General features: G+C 41.5%; 1 protein-coding gene across 3 annotated transcripts; it reads right to left on the reverse strand.

Moving 5' to 3' along the window:
• Window positions 1-9475: 9475 nt before the first annotated feature.
• Window positions 9476-17143, reverse strand: PTTG1 (PTTG1 regulator of sister chromatid separation, securin). 3 transcript variants are annotated; one of them, XM_040239473.1, is made up of 6 exons: window positions 17065-17143; window positions 16500-16600; window positions 15412-15593; window positions 13609-13702; window positions 10342-10500; window positions 9476-9621 (listed from the first exon to the last, which is right to left on the reverse strand). In XM_040239473.1, exons 2-6 carry the CDS (start codon window positions 16588-16590, stop codon window positions 9542-9544), a joined length of 606 nt encoding a protein of 201 aa, XP_040095407.1. In that variant the 5' UTR covers window positions 16591-16600; window positions 17065-17143; the 3' UTR covers window positions 9476-9541. The 3 variants fall into 3 exon arrangements, with proteins under 3 accessions (XP_040095407.1, XP_040095405.1, XP_040095406.1); XM_040239471.1 differs by having other exon boundaries at window positions 15412-15596; XM_040239472.1 differs by having other exon boundaries at window positions 15412-15596; window positions 17002-17084.
• Window positions 17144-19112: the final 1969 nt, after the last annotated feature.

Below are 19112 nucleotides of genomic sequence, written 5' to 3' on the forward strand. Positions count from 1 at the left end.
TTCAGAAAACGAAGATCATGGCATCTGGTCCCATCACTTCATGGGAAATAGATGGGGAAACAGTGGAAACAATGTCAGACTTTATTTTGGGGGGCTCCAAAATCACTGCAGATGGTGATCGCAGCCATGAAATTAAAAGACGCTTATTAGCATATTGAAAAGCAGAGACATTACTTTGCCAACAAAGGTCCATCTAGTCAAGGCTATGGTTTTTCCTGTGGTCATGTATGGATGTGAGAGTTGGACTGTGAAGAAAGCTGAGCGCTGCAGAATTGATGCTTTTGAACTGTGGTGTTTGAAAAGACTCTTGAGAGTCCCTTGGACTGCAAGGAGATCCAACCAGTCCATCCTAAATGAGATCAGTCCTGGGTGTTCATTGTAAGGACTGATGCTAAAGCTGAAACTCCAATACTTTGGCCACCTCATGCGAAGAACTGACTCATTGGAAAAGACCCTGATGCCAAGAAAGATTGAAGGTGGGAGGAGAAGGGAATGACAGAAGATGAGATGGCTGGATGGCATCATGGACTCGATGGACATGAGTTTGGGTAAACTCCAGGAGTTGGTGATGGACAGGGAGGCCTGGCACGCTGTGATTCATGGGGTCGCAAAGAGTCAGACAAGACTGAGCAACTGAACTGAACTGAGAACATCCCAGGTTGAGAAAAGATGGTGGTCTGCACAGGAATGACATGCACTGGAAGCAGCAGGCCTTTGTGAAACATTTAAGAGAGGGATTTGGCAGGATGAGATAGACTGCTCCGGTGTGTGAGGTAAGGAAGCTAAAAGTGACTATGTGAAATGTAAGATGATGGGAAGTGAGCAGCTTCTCCACTTGATGTGAAGTCAGAGAGCATCAACTGTGCCTTACATGGAATCAGTAATGGGTATGCAGTATGGAAATGCAATTCAGGAGTTATGAAAGTCACTCAGTTGTGTCTGACTCTTTGCGACCACATGTACTATACAGTCTATGGAATTCTCCAGGCCAGGATACTCGAGTGGGTAGCCTTTCCCTTCTCCAGGGGATCTTCCTAACCTAGGGATCGAACCCAGGTCTCCTGCATTGCAGGCGGATTCTTTACCAGCTGAGCCACAAGGGAAGCCCTCAGGAGGTGTGCATGCACACTCCAGTCGTGTCTGACCCCATGTGACACTATGGACTTCAGTCTGCCAGGCTCCTCTGTCCATGGGATTCTCCAGGCAAGAATACTAGAGTTGGGTTGCCGTGCCCTCCAACAGAGGATCTTCCCAACCCAGGGACTGAACCGGCATCTCATGTCTCCTGCATTGGTAGGTGGGTTCTTTACCACGAGTGCCACCTGCGAAGCCCAATTCAGGAGGTATCTGCCATAAAACTAGGTGATGCCTCCTGCGGGGGCCATACCAGGAACAGAACAGTGAACTCAAAAACTGAAAGATGGTACAGCTGGCTTCAGGGAAGAGGGAGGACAGAAAAGGGAGACTTCAAGGCCAGGTAGGGCCCAGATCAGGCAGAGCTTACAGGGCCAGGGAGACAAATTCAGATGTTACCTGAGGTAGGATGGGAATCTACTTAGATTACAGTCTAAGCAGTGGACTGACAATTAGATTGGCCTTTTCAACTGTCACTCTAGTCAATGGTTTGAATGGACTGGAAGTGGCATGAGCAGAAGCAGAATGACCAGTTTGAGGCCTTTGACTGTCATAAGAGATAACAGCTTGCATTGGAAGGGTGGGAAAGAAGTGAGCAAACTAAAACTAGAAATGTATACTAGAAGCAGAACCATCACGTTTGGTTTGAGATGAGTAAATGCCCTTTATGGAAGTAGAGAAGGCTAGCAAAGGGCAGATTTGGGAGAGGAGAACCAAGAGTTCTAATTTAGATGAGATCTAAGGTAAGCAACTATAGACAGGGGTCTCAGAGTTCAGGGGAGAGAAGTGGGCTAGAGACACAAACAGCACAGAGGTGGGATTCCAAACCGCAGCAGTAGATACAGAGGTTTGTAGAGTGAGAAAAGAGGCCAACACCGAGACCTTACAATGTGACATTTAAGAAAGATATGGAGATAAGGAAGGATTTTAAGGTGCAGTTGAGACGAAGTTGCAAAAATTAAATAAATAAAACAAAATGGAGAGGAAGATGATAACTGAAGAGGGGAAGTGACCCAGAGCACATATGGAGACACTGGCCTACGATAGCAGGAAGGACACCTCTTTTGCAAGATTCAGGCAGCTTCTAGAATAAATGACTGTTGATGGGAGCCTTCCTCTGCTACACAGAGGTACACTACCTGAGAGGCAGGGGTGCTGAGAAGAAAGGTAAAAGTTTAGAGAGTAGAGAAGGTATAAATAATCCACAAGGACCTACTATATATATAGTACAGGGAACTCTATTCAATACACTGTGATAACCTGTATAGGAAAAGAATAGATATATGTATAAATAAATAACTTTACTATATACCTGAAACTAACACAACATTGTAAAACAACTCCAATATAAAATAATTTTTTTAATAAAAATTTTTGCCACTTTAAAAAAAAGAGAGGAGGTATGAAAACAGTTGACTCAAAGTAGGAGGCAAAGTATGAGTGTAAAATTTGTCAGGCCATGTTGCGTGGGGTCAGCTTCCAAAGTTCGGTGATCCTGAATCCTTAGGGATGCTAACTGGCTGCAGAAGGTGGTTTTCTCCAGGAATGCTCTTCAGTTCTCAAAGACACTAACATACCACAGTACTGCATCCAATCCCTAGCCTCTTTTGAGGCTGTCCCAGAATCAGCTGCCCAATCTCCAACTTAAGTCACAAACTGGGTATTCAGACATCCTACAACCTTCAGAGCAGGTATTAAGGCAAGGTCAAAACCTGACACTCCCAACTCCACAATGAGGTCAGTGGGTAATCAACAATAGGAAGGCAATCTGTCAAACCTCCAGGCCCTCTAGGTTCCAAAGGGAAAGGCATTTTCTTTCTTTCAACGGTATAATCCTATTAATATACAAATTTTCATAAGACTATGCTAATCTCAAATGCACGTGCACACACACACACAAGATAATCCTGTTAAGAGACGAACACATAGCTTTACAGATATTTTCATACTTGATCTGGAAGTAGGGAGACCAATTTGGACTCTCTTGCAGATCATGATGATGATGAAGAAATGATTTTGAGGAGATGACAGTGGAAACAACACTAAGGATTCAGGAGGAATCAAGGAGTTGGAACTAGAAGGATGACAAATGGTAGGAAGAAGGCACAAGAAAGAGTCAAAAATGTACAAGGAAACCCCTCATACAAGTATCCTCAGGTGTTTTTACAAGGATGTCTGCTGTTGCATAGTTTATAATTAGAAAATATGATACAGTTATACAATGGAATAAAATATGTTCATTAAAAAAGGATAAAGTAGATCTACATATGTAGACATGGAAAGAATGTTCTTGGACTGAAAGAATCATTATTGTCAAAATGATGATAGTACTCAAGGCAATCTATGGATTCAATACAATCCCTATCAAATTACTACTGATGGTATTTTTCACAGAACTAAAACAAAAAATCTTAGAATTTTTATGAAGACACAAAGACTCTTAATAGCCAAAGAAACTTTTAGAAAGGAAAACAGAACTGGAGGAATCAGGCTCCCTGACTTCAGACTATTCTACAAAACAATAGTCATCAAAACAGTATGGTACTGGCACAAAAACAGCTATAGGTCAGTGGAACAGGATAGAAAACCCAAAAATAAACCCACCTATGGTCACCTAGTCTATGACAAAGGAGGCAAGAGTATACAATGGAAAATGGTGCTGGGAAAATTGGAAAACTAAAGTAAAAAAATGAAATTAAAATAACCTTTAATACCATACACAATTACTCAAAATGGATTAAAGACCTAAATGTAAGACCAGATACTATAAAACTCTTTTAGAAAAAAACATATGCAGAATACTCCCTTTATCTTTTTTGATCCATCTATTAGAGTAATGGAAATAAAAAGAAACAAATAGGATGTAATTAAGCTCAAGAGCTTTTGCACAACAAAGCAAACCATAAACAAACAAACAAAAAAACCCTACAGAATGGCAGAAAATACTAGCAAAAAATGGGACAAAGGATTAATCTCCACAATTTACTAATAGCTTATGCAGCTCAATATTAAAAAAAAAATCCAATAAAAAACTGAGCAGAAGAGCTAAACAGATAAATCTCAAAAAAAAAAAAAAAAAAAACCAGATGGACAAGAAGCACATGAAAAGATGCTCAACATCACTAATTATTAGAGAAATGCAAATCAAAACTACCATACCTCACCTCACACTGGTCAGAAAGGTCATGATCAAAAAGTCTACAAACAACAAATGCTGGAAAGGGTGTGGGGAAAAAGGAACCCTCCAACACTGTTAGTAGGAGAGTAAATTGGTACAGCTACTATAGCAAACAGTATGAAGTTTCCTGAAGAAACTAAAAATAGAGGTACCATATGATCCATCAATCCCACCTCTGGGCATATATCCAGAGAAAAACATGGTTCAGAAGGATTCATGCACCCCAATATTCACTGCAGCACTGTTTACAATAGGCAAGACACAGAAGCAACCTAAATGTCCATCAACAAATGAATGGATAAAGAAGATGTGATACATACACACAATGGAATATTACTCAGCCATTAAAAAGAATGAAACAATGCCATCTGCCGCAGCAAGGATGGACTTGGAGATTATCATACTAGGTGAAGCATGTCAGAGAAAGAGAAATATCATGTGATTTTATTACTTATATGTGGAATCTAAAAATATATATATATATATACACATAAACTTATTTATAAAACAGAAAGACTCACAGTCTTAGAGAACTTATGGTTACCAGAGGGGAAGGTAGAGAGAAGGAATAGACTGGGAGTTTAGGACATGTGTACACTGATATACTTAAAACAGATAACAAGGACTTACTGTATAGTACAGGGAACCCTGCTCAGTACTCTGTAATAACCTAAATGGGAAAAGAATTTGGAAAAGAATACATATATATGTACAACTGAATCACTTTGCTGTACACCTGAAAGTAACAACATTGTTAATCATCTGTACTCCAATATAAAATAAAAAAAAATTTTTAATGTATAGATTCCCTGGTGGCTCAGACGGTAAAGCGTCTGTCTACAATGTGGGAGAGCTGAGTTCGATCCCTGGGTCGGGAAGATTCCCTGGAGAAGGAAATGGCAATCCACTCCAGTACTATTGCTTGGAAAATCCCATGGACAGAGGAGCCTGGTAGGCTACAGTCCATGGGGTCGCAAAGAGTCGGACATGACTGAGAGACTTCACCAGTGCACCGTGGAAATAGTATACATGGTTTCTATGAGAGCAAAAGAAATTTTTAAGAACTCAAGATGGTATATACAAAAGAGCATTTTTCATTATGGGATCCCTGGAACACTGCAGAACTGTTTCTATATTTCAAAGGGTAAATATTAGTGAAATTTGTATTTGCAGATATAAGAAAAAATTAAATGCATCAATAGTACAGAAGGATGATACTCAAAGTGTATATTGATACAGAGGCAGCACAACTAACCACCCCATATATGCTCTTTTCAATAAGTGGATTTTGCTACATATCTTGTCAAAATTTCAAATTTTTCTGTAATATTTGTTTGTTTTATATACAGTTGAGGCATATGTATACAGTTTAAGATATATGTATATGCATTGCTGAAAATAGTTTGCTATGATTTTGCAGAAAAATACTATTAAATAAATGATAAATGAAAAACAAAAGAAAATAATTCCATGGCACCCAACACCCCCATGCCAAACTCAAAACCCCTTGCACAGTTCAAATAGCCATATGGTCCCTGCTTCACTCTCCTTTGCTGGCAACCACACTGCTCAAACCTAAAGCAGGAAAAAAACAAAGGCAATTTTCATTTAACAAGCTGTGTTCACTTGCCTCCTGCCATTTGCAAAAGCTGTTCCCTCTGCTCAGAACACTTATCTTCCATCAAGGCTCCGTCCACATGTACTTCCCCAGGAAGCCTTCCCTAGACTGGGCTGGGGCGTGTTCCCCCAGTCCTGGTCCTCCCCACCCCATGTGCACCTTCCTGCAGCACAATGGCATTTGATACCTCTGCCCCCACTGGATGCCAGGCATCTGAGGGCATGGGCAATATTATCATTTAACCATGGTAGGCTTAGTTCCTAGCACATTGGGCCTAATAAATGATAAATGATTAAATTACTGGAAAGAACAAAGTCAAATTAGGATTTCCATCATAGTACTAACCCTTTTGGGACTTGGTATAGGGACTAACTTTCCTTATACAGGTTAGATCAGAATTAGTCTAATAGAGGGAGAAGGCCATGGCACCCCACTCTAGTACTCTTGCCTGGAAAACCCCATAGATGGAGGAGCCTGGTAGGCTGAAGTCCATGGGGTTGCGAAGAGTCAGACACAACTGAGCGACTTCACTTTCACTTTTCACTTTCATGCATTGGAGAAGAAAATGGCAATTCACTCCAGTGTTCTTGCCTGGAGAATCCCAGCGACAGGGGAGCCTGGTGGGCTGCCATCTATGGGGTCGCACAGAGTTGGACACGACTGAAGCAACTTAGCAGCAGCAGCAGCAGTCTAATCGAGAATACTAACAATATATTTTAACAAAATTCTAATTGTGTTCTTGTTGAAGGTTAATTGGAATTTGAAACCTGAAAAAATGCCAATACAAAAATAAGTTAGGTGTAGATAAACTTTACATAAATAAGATCTTAAATGCAGTGTAGGGGAACAGTGTGATTGAAAGAAATAAACTTTAATTCTACATTTAGGACAGATCAGATTTCCAAACAAGCCTTCTCATAAGCTTTCTCTTAATGAAGCCAAACAACACGTGATACTTAGTAAACTGCTACAAACAGCAACAATACCCACAAAAAGAGAATTATCTATATTAAAGAAGCATCTGTTTAGAATTCTCAAAGTCAACAAATATTAAGCACTTTGAGTTCTGATAAACAGTGAAGAGATCATTTGTGCTCAGGTCTGACCAAGGACCTGGTAAAGAACTGACCTCTTGCTCCCAGATCTTTGTTTCCTCCACCACAACAAACCACTTTCCAAAGTTTCTAAATGTATTGTAGGGTATGAAAGCCACTCAGAATTAGGGTTAGCTTTTCCAACTGGCCTGATTATTCCTGAGGATGTGAGGTCTAATCCTTTTCCTTAAAGTCAAGTGCCAAGTTGTCTTATTTTAAAAATCTTTCTACTGATTTCAGAAATCCAGACTGTTTCAGTAATGTTTAGAGGGTCAAAGTTTTAAAGTCAGGACCAGTGACTGTGTATGTTCCTGTCATTTCATGCCTAGTATCTTGTAGATTCCTCTAAAAATAATGGGAAAGAAAGGGCTCACATTCTAACTTGCCTATGGATGCTACAGACATTTCAGGAGAAAGATTTCCTGTATAGGTTAGTATTAAGCAAGGATCAAATTCAGTTGACTGGCCAGGCAAGTTAGGTGAGTTAAATAGGCTGGGTCACAGAAGAGACAGAGTAAGAGGAATACTTCAATTCTCCCTTCAGGCCACCTTACATAGGGTCTAGAAGACAGAAAACCCACACTGCACCTAAAAGGCAGCCAGCACTCTATCACCACTTGACCAAGTGCCGGAAACCAGGGCCCACTATTTTACAGGTCTGCCTTTCACAGAGAATCTCTAAAGTCAAATACATGTGAAATTCTAATTTAAAATAGTGGCAAGTTAATTTTTTTTAATCATCATCAACCCTCTCTGCCCAATAAGAAAAAAAATCCAGAGGCAACCATTAGCAATCTGATATTTTGATTCTGGTATCAGTTATGGACTCAAAATACCAGTCCTATCATTTTCTAGTACATCATGCCTTCGGCACATGAAGCATCTAAACTTCAATGTCCTCCTCTGAAAAACAGGATCATGAACATGAAACATAACGCTTATTAAAGACTTAAAAATAATTCCCAACACCGAGTTAGCAACTAAATAGAGTTTCCTATAGGTAAAGAGTGGATCTCACTACCAGTAAATTATCTGCTGTGGTCTTCAAAGAGCCCAGTTGAAGAGCTCAAGAAGGCAGAATTCTCAGGAGATTTAGTCTTTCAAATTTTGATCACTGAATACAGGGTATTGAAGTCATTAGAAACTAGATAAAAACAGCAATAAAGAATTCCTAGCAATAGACACTTAATGAGCTGGAAGTGGCTCTTCTAATTAAGAGGTCTAATGGTTAATGGCCACAAAAATGGAGTAAAGTATACATGGAAAGGTATATGTTTCAGGGAAAACAGTAGCAGCTTTTAAAGTAAGCCGTTAAATCAGGTTTTAGGGTTTTTCAACTTAGACAAACTTCTCATCACATTATAGACTCTCAACTTGTCTACTACTTTTCACAGTTTTTATTACCAAAATACAAGTTGGTGCGCCCCACGCCCAGTGAGGCCAAACAATACCAAAACGTTGGAGTATGGTACAGGAAAAGGTTCACTGAGGGCCATGCAAGGAGATGGCTCATGCCTTAAAATCCCCAAACTCCCCAAAAGCCTTCAGCAAAGCCCTTTTCTAGGAAAGGTGAGGGAGGGGAATGGTCAATTGTTGTGAACTTCTTGTGTCAGATCCTTTGTTCTTGAAGTCAGGTCATGGTCAAGTAAATGTTACATTAAATAAAAGTTACTCTCTGTTCTGACAAGAAGGGACCAGGTCCCAGGTACAACTTTCGCCCTCCAAGCTCTGGGGTCTGGCTGAGAAGAGGCAGAGCTTAGTGTGTGGCTACCTCAGGGCCAGGTCCTGAGACCCTGGTCATCGCTGAGGGAGCCAGGCACCCAGGACCCAACTGGCCCTCACTCTCCTCAGGCTGCCCGTATGGCAGGGGCAGGTCCCAAAAATTGACCCAGGCGGATAGCCGCTGCCATTCGGTCACAGAGACAAGGATAGGGGAGAAGTTCATCGCCTCCTCAAGGCCTGGGCCTGGCCAGTGGCCAGCCTTGGTGAGGGCTCTGGAGGCCTGCAGGACACCCAGCCCCCAGGCGGTTCCCTGGGTCCCTCAGCTCACTCACTGGCCTGAGGGTGGGTGAGTTGGAGGCCCACAGAGAAAAGGCCAGGATCTTTCTCTTACCTCACTCTCTACCTGACAACCACCACTTCTGCCACTAACAGTCACTCATTGACAGTTGGTTGTCTGGGGGATGGGCCCACTGCAGCACCAATCAATGGCTGAGCAGACCACTATCGGTCACTCACTAGCAGTTGGTCCCTTGGGGGAGGGGCCCACCACAGTACAAACCAGTGGCTGAGCAGGACCACTACTAAGTCTCACGGTCATCACCGCCTGGACAGGGTGCAAGGTTAAGGCAGCAGGCACCAATAGCAACAGCGGGCTAAGGGCTGTGCAGCCTGTAGCCTGCTACATTTGAAGCAAATTCTAAACAATACCAACCACAATATTAGGAAGAGTGTTAAAGAATTGCTTTATTAATACAAACCATTAATACATACCCAAACTATAAAGTGCTAAGAAATTTAAATATCTAAGTCACAGCAAACAGGTGGCAATTCAACATCCAGAGTAGACAGCATGCTTGAGGGAGACGGCAACAGATCTAGAAAACAGGAATTTCTTATTTAGTATCTGCAAATCTACATGTCTGTCAATATACATGTTAATTTCACTTTAATCATGAACTTGAACTCTTTTTCCCTTTGTCTCATGAATTATACCCCTGCCCCCACCTACATACATATACATACACCTTTTCACTTATTTCTTGGAAGACGGCTATGGTCCCAGAATTAACCTTCATTATGAAATAAATCATAGAAGTACCCCAAATTCTCTTAGAGACCCAAGTAACTGCCAACAATTATCACTAGTGTAATCTGGCAAATAATGTAAGTTATTCCATCAAATATAATAGAAAACATGCTGATAATGGCTTTTGACCACCAGTGTGAACCAAGACCTAAAATCTCCTGCTATTGTGTGGGTCTTGATCCTACATGAGCTTTGGATTAACTTAGAACTCTCATTTCAAGCAAGTTTATTTTATATCAACTCTTAATATAAAAAGTTATGCACTAAATTTCACCTTGTTTTGCTTGTATGTAAGACTGTCCAGATTCCAGAATGACTTAATTTTACTGGGCATTTGTAACTAAAAAACAATACCAGTTGAGAATAGTTTTCATTATCCTGAAACCTTATCTCTTCAGTCTGAAGGACAGAAATTACTAGCCTTCTGCACAACCCTATCCTCACAGTAATGGAAGTGTTGTGACACAGATTGTTTACAGCCCTTCTAGAAGGGCACTTGTTCACTTACTAGACTCCCACAGCAGAGGAGGCATCTTCAGAGGCGAAGGGGGGCCCTCGTATAACAGCTGCTCAAGCTCCCTCTCCTCATCAAGGATCATGAGAGGCACTCCATTCAAGGGGAGGTGGGCGATCTGGTGCTCCTCAGGCAGGTCAAAACTCTCAAAATCTGCCACAGAAAGCACTTTGTCAGAGCAGCAGTTCTCAGGGTGGTGAGTGGCACCCTGCCAGTCTGAGACCCTTTCATGGGGCCCAGGAGCTCAAACTATTTTCATAATAATACTAATACCTTTTCCCACTGTGCTGACATCCGCAATGGTGGTTCAAAAGCAACAGAGGATAAAACTTCTGTGCCTTAGCACAAATCAAGGCAGTGGCAATAAATTATATTTAGTATATTTCTCACTACCATTCACTGGTATTTAAAAAAAGTGCCTGTTTCACATATCACTTTACCATATGCAGTAAAAAAGTATTAATTTTATGAGCTCTCAACCCTTGAAAACATGTCTTTTTAGTATTTTGTATAAGTTGTGAAATCATATACTGAAGTACCGCAGTGTTTTCCAAGAAAAAAGATATGTGCAATTATTTGATTTGCAAGCTAAACCAGAGGTGTTACTTCTGGACACCATTTACTATAACGAACTGAAAAACAAACTTTGGTAACTCGGACTTGGATATGTGTTGCACATTTTCTCCAAGCAATGAAAGTCTACCAGTTCAAGAGAAGTATTTGTTGCCAATGATAAAATCCACAGTTTCAAGGGGAATAAAACCCCTAGAATTTCAGAAAACTTATTTGCAATCATTAGCTTGACAGCTTCCTAGTCCTAAAGACTTTCCTGATGAGGTCAGTGGTAAGCATTAATGAGTGTGCTTTTGACACGCATAAAGAAACATTTCAACTTGTGGACGCACTACATTTCCCAGCAAACCAGTATTTCTAAATGATCAATGGTGATAAATGCAGGATAAAAGATACATTCAAAGTACAAAACAGACAATGGATTTGTGTCAGAGAATAATACAAGGCTTACTGAAATGGTTTCAGATTCTACATTGCAACTATGCATAAAGAAGCAGCCACAAGTTGAATTTTAGTGTAATAGCAAAGAAAACTATCTATACTTATCTGAAAAGACTTTAAATGTTTCTCTTTTCCTAACCATGGCTGCAAAAGGCCAGATTTTCTTCATATACATCAACCAAAAGCAGATTCAACAGATGGAATGCACAATCCCATGTGAATCTAGCTGTTTTATGTTAAGCCGGATTAAGCAAAATTTCAAAAACATAAAACCATGCCACTCTTCTCATTAAATTTTGTTTTAAGCTATGTACATTAATGTAATGGGTTTATTGTATTTTAACAAATTAACACTTTTAAACTTTTCAATTTTAATTTAAAATATAGGATATATAAAACAACCGCAAAAGTTCTTTGGGGTCTTCACTAATTTTTAAGAGTGTAAAAGTCCTAAAAGAAATTTAAGAAACAGTTCATGTGATGACTTAATTTAAACCACTGAACTGTAAAGGAAAACAGACAGACATATAAGACCCCAGGGGAAATAAGTCTGCAACACACAGGGCTAATTACCTTTATCCAGAGAGTTCTTTACACACACAAACACAGAGTGTAAGAAAGTCACAAAAATCAAGAAAAAACAAAGATACAAACAGAAAATTTAAAAACTATAAATGACCAATAGTCAAATATGCTTAGACACACTCACATACCACAATTTTAAACAACAAAATACCAATTATCTGATAATTTTAAAACATTTGCAGTTAGAGAACAAGGGGAAAGCGGGCAATCTCATCCACTGAAGGTGGTTTCAATAACTTATGCTGCTATTTTGGAAGGCAGTTTAGTAATATCTCTTTCCCCCAACATAGCTATTGTATGTAGTCCTCTTTCCTGGCCAATATGCTTAAAGTGTGAAAGTGTTAGTCGCTCAGTCATGTCCAACTCTGTGCAACCTCATGGACTGTGGCCTACCAGGCTCCTCCGTTCATGGAGGAATTCTTCAGGCAAGAATATTGGAGTTGGTTTCCACGCCTTTCTCCAGGGGAATCTTCCTAACCCAGGGATTGAACCCAGGTTGCCCGCATTACAGGCAGATTCTTTACCATTTGAGTTACCTGGGAAGCCCTCAATATGCATAAATCTACCTCATTTTCCTGAATGGTAATGATGAGATGCACCACATTCTATCAAAACTTAATCACACAGCTTTGAGACCCAGTAATTCTTCTTGGAGTTTACTCTCTAGGTATACTCACAAACTCTCAACAATAATTGCAGAATTGTTTTGTAACATATAAAAAAGCCAGAAACAGCCTAGATGTATACTAGTGGAATAATTAAATGCTCTTTGGATCAAAAGGCAAAAAAAACAGCTCAGGAACCTCAAAGACCCTGTGTGATTTGACCAACCCCCTCACCAGTGTCATCCTTCACCCTACTTTTCAGTTTTCCAGAACCACTCCAGTCCTTCTTTCTGTCTCAAGCTCTTTTGTCTGTTATGGTGCTGGCGCCCAGCCCTACCCCTTCTCCACCCAACTATCTCCTTACATCCTTCAAGCCTCCACTGAAAGTCACTTTCTGAGAAAACACTTCCCTGCTCTTTCAGGCTAGGTTCAGTGCCCCCTAACAAGCCCTGTTTTTCTCCTTGGCTCACACTCAAAGTGAAAGGATTTGTTCAGTATCTGACTTGCCCTCCAAATCTTGGGCTTCCTCGGAGTGGGGCCTGCCTTGTTAACCACTACATCCTAAGCCAATAGCGCCTGGCATACAGTCTACTCTCCTCAATGTGAGTACATTAAAGCTTGAAAAAAGCCGACTCTATTATAGAAAATATTTCAGATACATGTAGGAGGTTGAAGAAGTTACAAAGCACATGTTCTCACTGGCTATGTGGACTTTTCAGGCTTGCTTTTCATTGTTCAACTTGACATCAAGTCCATTTTCTAAAAGTGGGCTTGCTAGGAAGGCTGTCTGCTAACACTGAACAAGTAATCTCCCCTTGGGTGGTTTTAGCTTTTGAGGACAAGAATGTTTTCCCATCTTTGCTCTGATTCCTCTTCTAACTTAAGATAATGCCTTAAAAATAAATCCACAAGTTATCTGTCCAAAGCACCCCAGATTCAGACAGCCTTGTTATAGTTTTAGATCACAAATCATATTCAAAGCCATATCAAGTTACAGTTGAATTGGATCCTAAGAGAAACTGAAAGCTAAAGCATTTGGACAATATCAAAAGAGTACCTAATGGATTGAAGGGAAAGAATTTTTCTATTTCTGGATAGGTGTCATCTGAGGCAGGAACCGAAGTTTTTGCTTTAACAGTCTTCTCAGTAATCTAAAACAAACCCAAGAAAACATCCATTTAAGAGTGGGAGCCTTGTCAACTGATTAGTACAAGAGATTAGAGAGATTCTGCAAGACGTGAGATTGCTTCACCACATTTTAAATTTGTTTTCAATTTCTAAGAAACCATACTCCCTCATTCTCAAAATCACATACAAATACAATTCAGCAATCATGGCTCAAAAGGTAAGGATGAAATACAAGTATTAGCACCTGTTAGCATAAATTATCAAAATACAGAGCAGAGTCTGTTTTTAGTCGGTAAGTCGCGTCTGACTCTCTTGCAATCCCAAGGACTGTGTAGCCCACCAAGCTTCTTTGTCTGTGAGATTTCCCATGCAAAAATACTGGAGTGAGTTGCCATTTCCTTGTCCAAGGGATCTTCTCCACCCAGAGATCAAACCTGAGTCTCCTGCATTGCAGGTGGATTCTTTACTACTGAGTCACCAGGGAAGCCCCAGAGTAATGTTAATTCAGAGCTAATTGACTCAATCGCCCAACCTAACCTAACAGAAGAGAAAACGGGCATAAATCACCCAGAATAGAAACTAATCCTAGAAGCCATTTTTGGCTTTTGGAAATGTGATTTTCCATCAGTGTTACCCAAATTACTGGGTTAATATTAAAAACCAATTTGTTTTCCTCAAATACACAACACTGAGTAAGAGGCAGTCAAAGACAGTCAAGGACTTTAGATGCCCACCGTCTGGAACTGGTAGGCAGTCCATGATGGTGGTGGGCCAAAATGGAAGCTTGTAGCGTCTTGATTTATTCTTACATCACATGTGCATGCCTAGAGGAAATTACTAGGACAAGGCTTCCCACATTTCAGTTCTCATATTCTCATCATTTTTGCTATACCCTTGCAATACTTGCACTTAGCATTTCTCTTACTCAACTCAGTTTTTTTTTAAAAAAAGACATCTTTATCCTAAAACCACACATAACAGTTTGACATCAAGTATACTAGTTGTTTTTTTCCTAATACACATTGAAACAATTACTGAAATGCAGTGCTAATTCACATGCTGAAGTCATCTTTCACAGCCAAGTCCTCTCAGTCTGGGATGCACTGACCTATAGTTTGTAAACACATGTACAAAGGTCAACATGCTACCAAGTTATAACCTACAAAGCTAGTGCTTGCTCTGAAAGGAGGGGAAGAGAATGGCAGCACCCGAGCTGTTATACTAGCATCATGACTTCTTGCAAAGTACCCTCTCTCACAGTACTCAAAAGCTTCCCTGGTGGCTCAGAGGTTAAAGTGTCTGCCTCCAATGTGGGAGACCTGGGTTCGATCCCTGGGTCGGGAAGATCCCCTGGAGAAGGAAATGGTAACCTACTCCAGTATTCTTGCCTGGAGAATCCAATGGACAGAGAAGCCTGGTAGGCTACAGTCCACAGGGTCACGAAGAGTCGGACACAACTGAGCAACTTCACTTTCACTTTTCGCAGTACTCAGTGGTCTGTTTTAAGACACTTGTTAAAGACAGGTGAGGCAAAAATATTAACCAGCTGCTCCTGATACATGTGATCTCAAGGTACAGAGAAGTCGATAAAGACTGTATGATGATTCTCTTCTGTTAATCTACTTTGCTAGTCTCTATTTCCTTCCATTCACAGAGGAGAGTGTCAGGTAAGATGCCAGTAGTCATTTTAAGAGTCAAAGTGCTTTAGTCTTTAATTATAGCCAACTTTTACCTTTTTGGTAGAGAAAGTTGTCTGTTTCTGTTTGAGCGGTCCATCCGTCTTAACTGATTTTTCTGTAGCTCTGTTGACAGTTCCCAAAGCCTTTCTCGAAGTTTTTGGTAAAGCTGGTGGAGCATCAAACATTTTGCCAACCCGTGGTGTTGAAACCTGAGATCTCCCATCCAAAGCTTTGACTGCTAAAGAAAAAGTCTTACCATAAGATCATTCCAGCAGTAAACACTTGTGCAACTTGAAAGCTGACTGTGCCTATAAACTTGGCCTAATTCTCACAGCCAAACTTAACCCCCATTTTTGACAGTGGCATGGTCCTATGCCTAACACCACTTCAGTTCACTACTCTCTTAAATAATCTCTTTAGGATATTGAACATGAGGGCTTCTCTGCTTTCTCAGTAGTAAAGAATCCACCTGCCAATGCAGGAGACAGGGGTTTGATCCCTGATCCAGGAACCCCCACATGCCACAGAGCAACTAACTCCATGTGCCACAACTATTGAGCCCACGTGTCTCAACTGCTGAAGTCAGCATCCCCTAGAGCCCATGCTCTGCAACAATACAAGCTACTGTAATGAGAAGCCTGGGCATCACAAATAAAAAGTATCCCCCACTCATCGCACCTAGAGAAAAGGCCAGGCAGCAATAAAGACCCAGCACAGCCAAAAATAAATAAATAATTTAAATTTTAAAAAAAGATACTGAACATGAAGAGACCCATAAGTACTCTGCAGTAAGAGTATTGGGTAAACTCGACTCCCACTGGGCTTCCCAGATGGCGCTCATGGTAAAGAACCCGCCTGGCAATACAGGAGATTTAAGAGACTCTGGTTCAATCCCTGGGTCAGGAAGATTCCCTGGCGAAGGGTATGGCGACCCACTCCAGTATTCTTGCCTGGAGAATTCCACGGACAGGAGAGCCTGGCAGGCTACAAAGTCCATAGGGTCACAAAAAGTCGGACATGACTGAAGCGACTTAGCACGCTCCAACTGCCCACAAAGTATATTTGGGCCTTCCCCAGCTCCAAGCCACACCCACCACTGATTCACAATACTTGTGTACTTGATAGCCGCCTGTATACTTACAAGGCACAGACCCCAGCTTCAGCCCCTCCTTAGGAGCCACATGGATGCCTGGTTCTCCATTTTCCTTATCAACATAGATCACAGTAGCCATTCTGGATCAACTAGAGGTGTGAAACACTCGTTAAACCTTGGGAGTTAGGGAAGACGAAAGAAGCTAAAGTGTAGCACTGACCCAACTTTCTACCCTAGGGACATCTACGCAAAAACAGGAGCTGAGCAGAGGTAGAAGCCAGATCTTGAGCCAACAAGCATTTAACCCAGTTCTTAATTCTTGACGCCTGCGTCAGGGGCCCTAAATTCCTTAAGAGTTGGCGGTCTGGGACTGGCACAGGCCCTGGTACTCACTGGAACCAAACTGCCGTGGCTCGCGCATGCAGTTCAAAACCGCGGCTCAAGCCGGGTGAGCGCGTCTGACGTTTCAGGGAAGTCCCAGGCCCCGGCTCCCAGACACCCGGACCCCGGTTCCCAGGCCCCGAACGCCACACACATACAAAAAGCCTACTCCCGCTTCCTACGCCGCCGGACCGTGCCCGCCCAACCACTCGGTACCGCTCGGTTCACCCACATTCGGAGTAACAACCAAACTCTTCCCAAGACTCTTCTCCAACGGACGCGCCCGACTCCGCGTTTAAACCACAACTTACGCCCCTATTGGTTCATCCATCCAGGAGGCGGGACAGGGGCGGGGCGGAGGCTCCGGAAGAACCAATAGTAGGAACCTAAGCTCCCTGGGCTCCGCCTGAAAGCTTTTCCCGGGAAGTTCTTCGTTTGTTCCCCGGGAGGAAAAAAAATCAAAGCCTCTCACAGCTTGGTTGTGGATGTCTATTAATGGTTGTTCCCCCACCCCACCCCAGAGAGATAGAGGAGAGTAAGTACGGTCTTTAATTTCAAGAAAGTTATTATTAATGTTATACCAAGATAGAGTTGGCTTTTGCGATTTTTTTTTTTTCCTGAGACACTTTGGTGTCCGGCGTGAAAATGAAAGTCGCTCAGTCGTGTCCGACTCTGCTACCCGATGGACAATACAGTCCATGGAATTCTCCAGGCCAGGATACTGGAGTGGATAGCCTTTCCCTTCTCCAGGAGATATTCCCAACCGAGGGATCGAACCAAGGTCTCCCTCATTTTGAATTGATTCCTTTATCTTGTTTAATATATTTCCATTTACCATAGAAGGGCTTCCCTTGTGGCTCAGCTGGTAAAGAATCTGCCTGGAATGCGAGAGACCTGGGTTCTGTCTCTGGGTTGGGAAGATCCCCTGGAGAACGGAAAGGCTAGTCACTCCAGTATCCTGGCCTGGAGAATTCCATGGACTGTATAGTCCATGGGGTCGCAAAGAGTCGAATAGGACTGAGCGACTTGCACTTTCACGTACCATAGAAAGGACCTCCCTTGTGGCTCAGCTGGTAAAGAGTCCACCTGCAATGCAGGACCCCTGGGTTCCATCCCTGGGTTGGGAAGATCCCCTGGAGCAGGGAAAAGCTACCCACTCTAGTATTCTGGCCTGGAGAATTCCATGGACTATCTATGGGGTTGCAAAGAGTTGGACTATCACTTCACTTCACCATAGAAAGGAAAAGGTCACCAACTTTTTAAAGCACAATTTCATTGTACTTTAATTTCATTGCAGGCGGATTCTTTACCAGCTGAGCCACAAGGGAAGCCCAAGTATTTGGTGTCCAAGACATTTTTAAATGAGAAGATAGTGAACTTCAAAAAGTCACAGTGAGATGGTGACAGAACTATTTTCCTAAAGTCTTGAAGTAATCAACTTTTTCCAGAGAGTAGATACACCGGATCAAATTAAAAAGAGGCAGCACGGGAGGAAAGGCATTGTAGTCATCGGGGAAATTACTATGGAAGATGGATTTCAAATTAGAGGTATAAAAAATACATATATAGTCAATAGTCAGTGGGAGGAAAACCCATATTAGATCTAGAGAATATTAACAGAGCACAATTAAACATTAAGAAGAAATGAAAATACAGATAGATAAAATGGCAAGTTTGTGTCATTCTGTTGTGTTTGTGTTTAAGAATGGAGTGATTCTGAAACTAATACAATATTGTAAGTCAATTAGACTTCAATTTTTTTTAAGTGTACTGATTTTTTCCTAATTGCAACACTATCATCAGTATTTCAGGCTAGGATGCTGTCTCCATTATACAGAATCTGTTGTTCAGTTGCTCAGTTGTGTCTGACCCTTTGCAACCCTAGGAACAAAACAATGACCTAAGAGTACACAATTCTGAACTTAGAAGTCTATCAATTAATAAGGACTTTGTTTTTGGCTGCGCTGCACAGCATTCAGTATCTTAGTTCCCCAACCAGGGATGGGACCTGTGCCCTTTGCAGTGTAAGAGCAGAGTCTTATCCACTGGACTGCCAGGCAAGTACCAATATACTTACTTTAAACCTTTAACATCTCAACAATATATTCATCAAAGCTGGTGGGGAAGGACAGAAGGGTGAACAAGAGAAAAAGAACAGAGGAATTATAAAGACATACAAAATGAATTCCAATTTCCAAGACATGGAGAAATTTTCTTTAAAAAGTTAGTGACCTTTTCCTTTCTATGGTGAAGTGAAGTGAAAGTCACTCAGTCCTGACT

Source organism: Oryx dammah, unplaced genomic scaffold (genome assembly GCF_014754425.2).
Source record: "Oryx dammah isolate SB20612 unplaced genomic scaffold, SCBI_Odam_1.1 HiC_scaffold_5, whole genome shotgun sequence".
Lineage (NCBI taxonomy): Eukaryota > Metazoa > Chordata > Mammalia > Artiodactyla > Bovidae > Oryx > Oryx dammah.

Coding starts and splice junctions, on each gene's coding strand:
- PTTG1 (XM_040239471.1), bottom strand. CDS start 16,590: ATGGCTACTGTGATCTATGTTGATAAGGAAAATGGAGAACCAGGCATC. Junction 15,597..16,499: donor GAAGCTGGGGTCTGTGCCTT/GTAAGTATACAG, acceptor CTTTTTCTTTAG/CAGTCAAAGCTTTGGATGGG. Junction 13,703..15,411: donor CAACTTTCTCTACCAAAAAG/GTAAAAGTTGGC, acceptor GGTTTGTTTTAG/ATTACTGAGAAGACTGTTAA.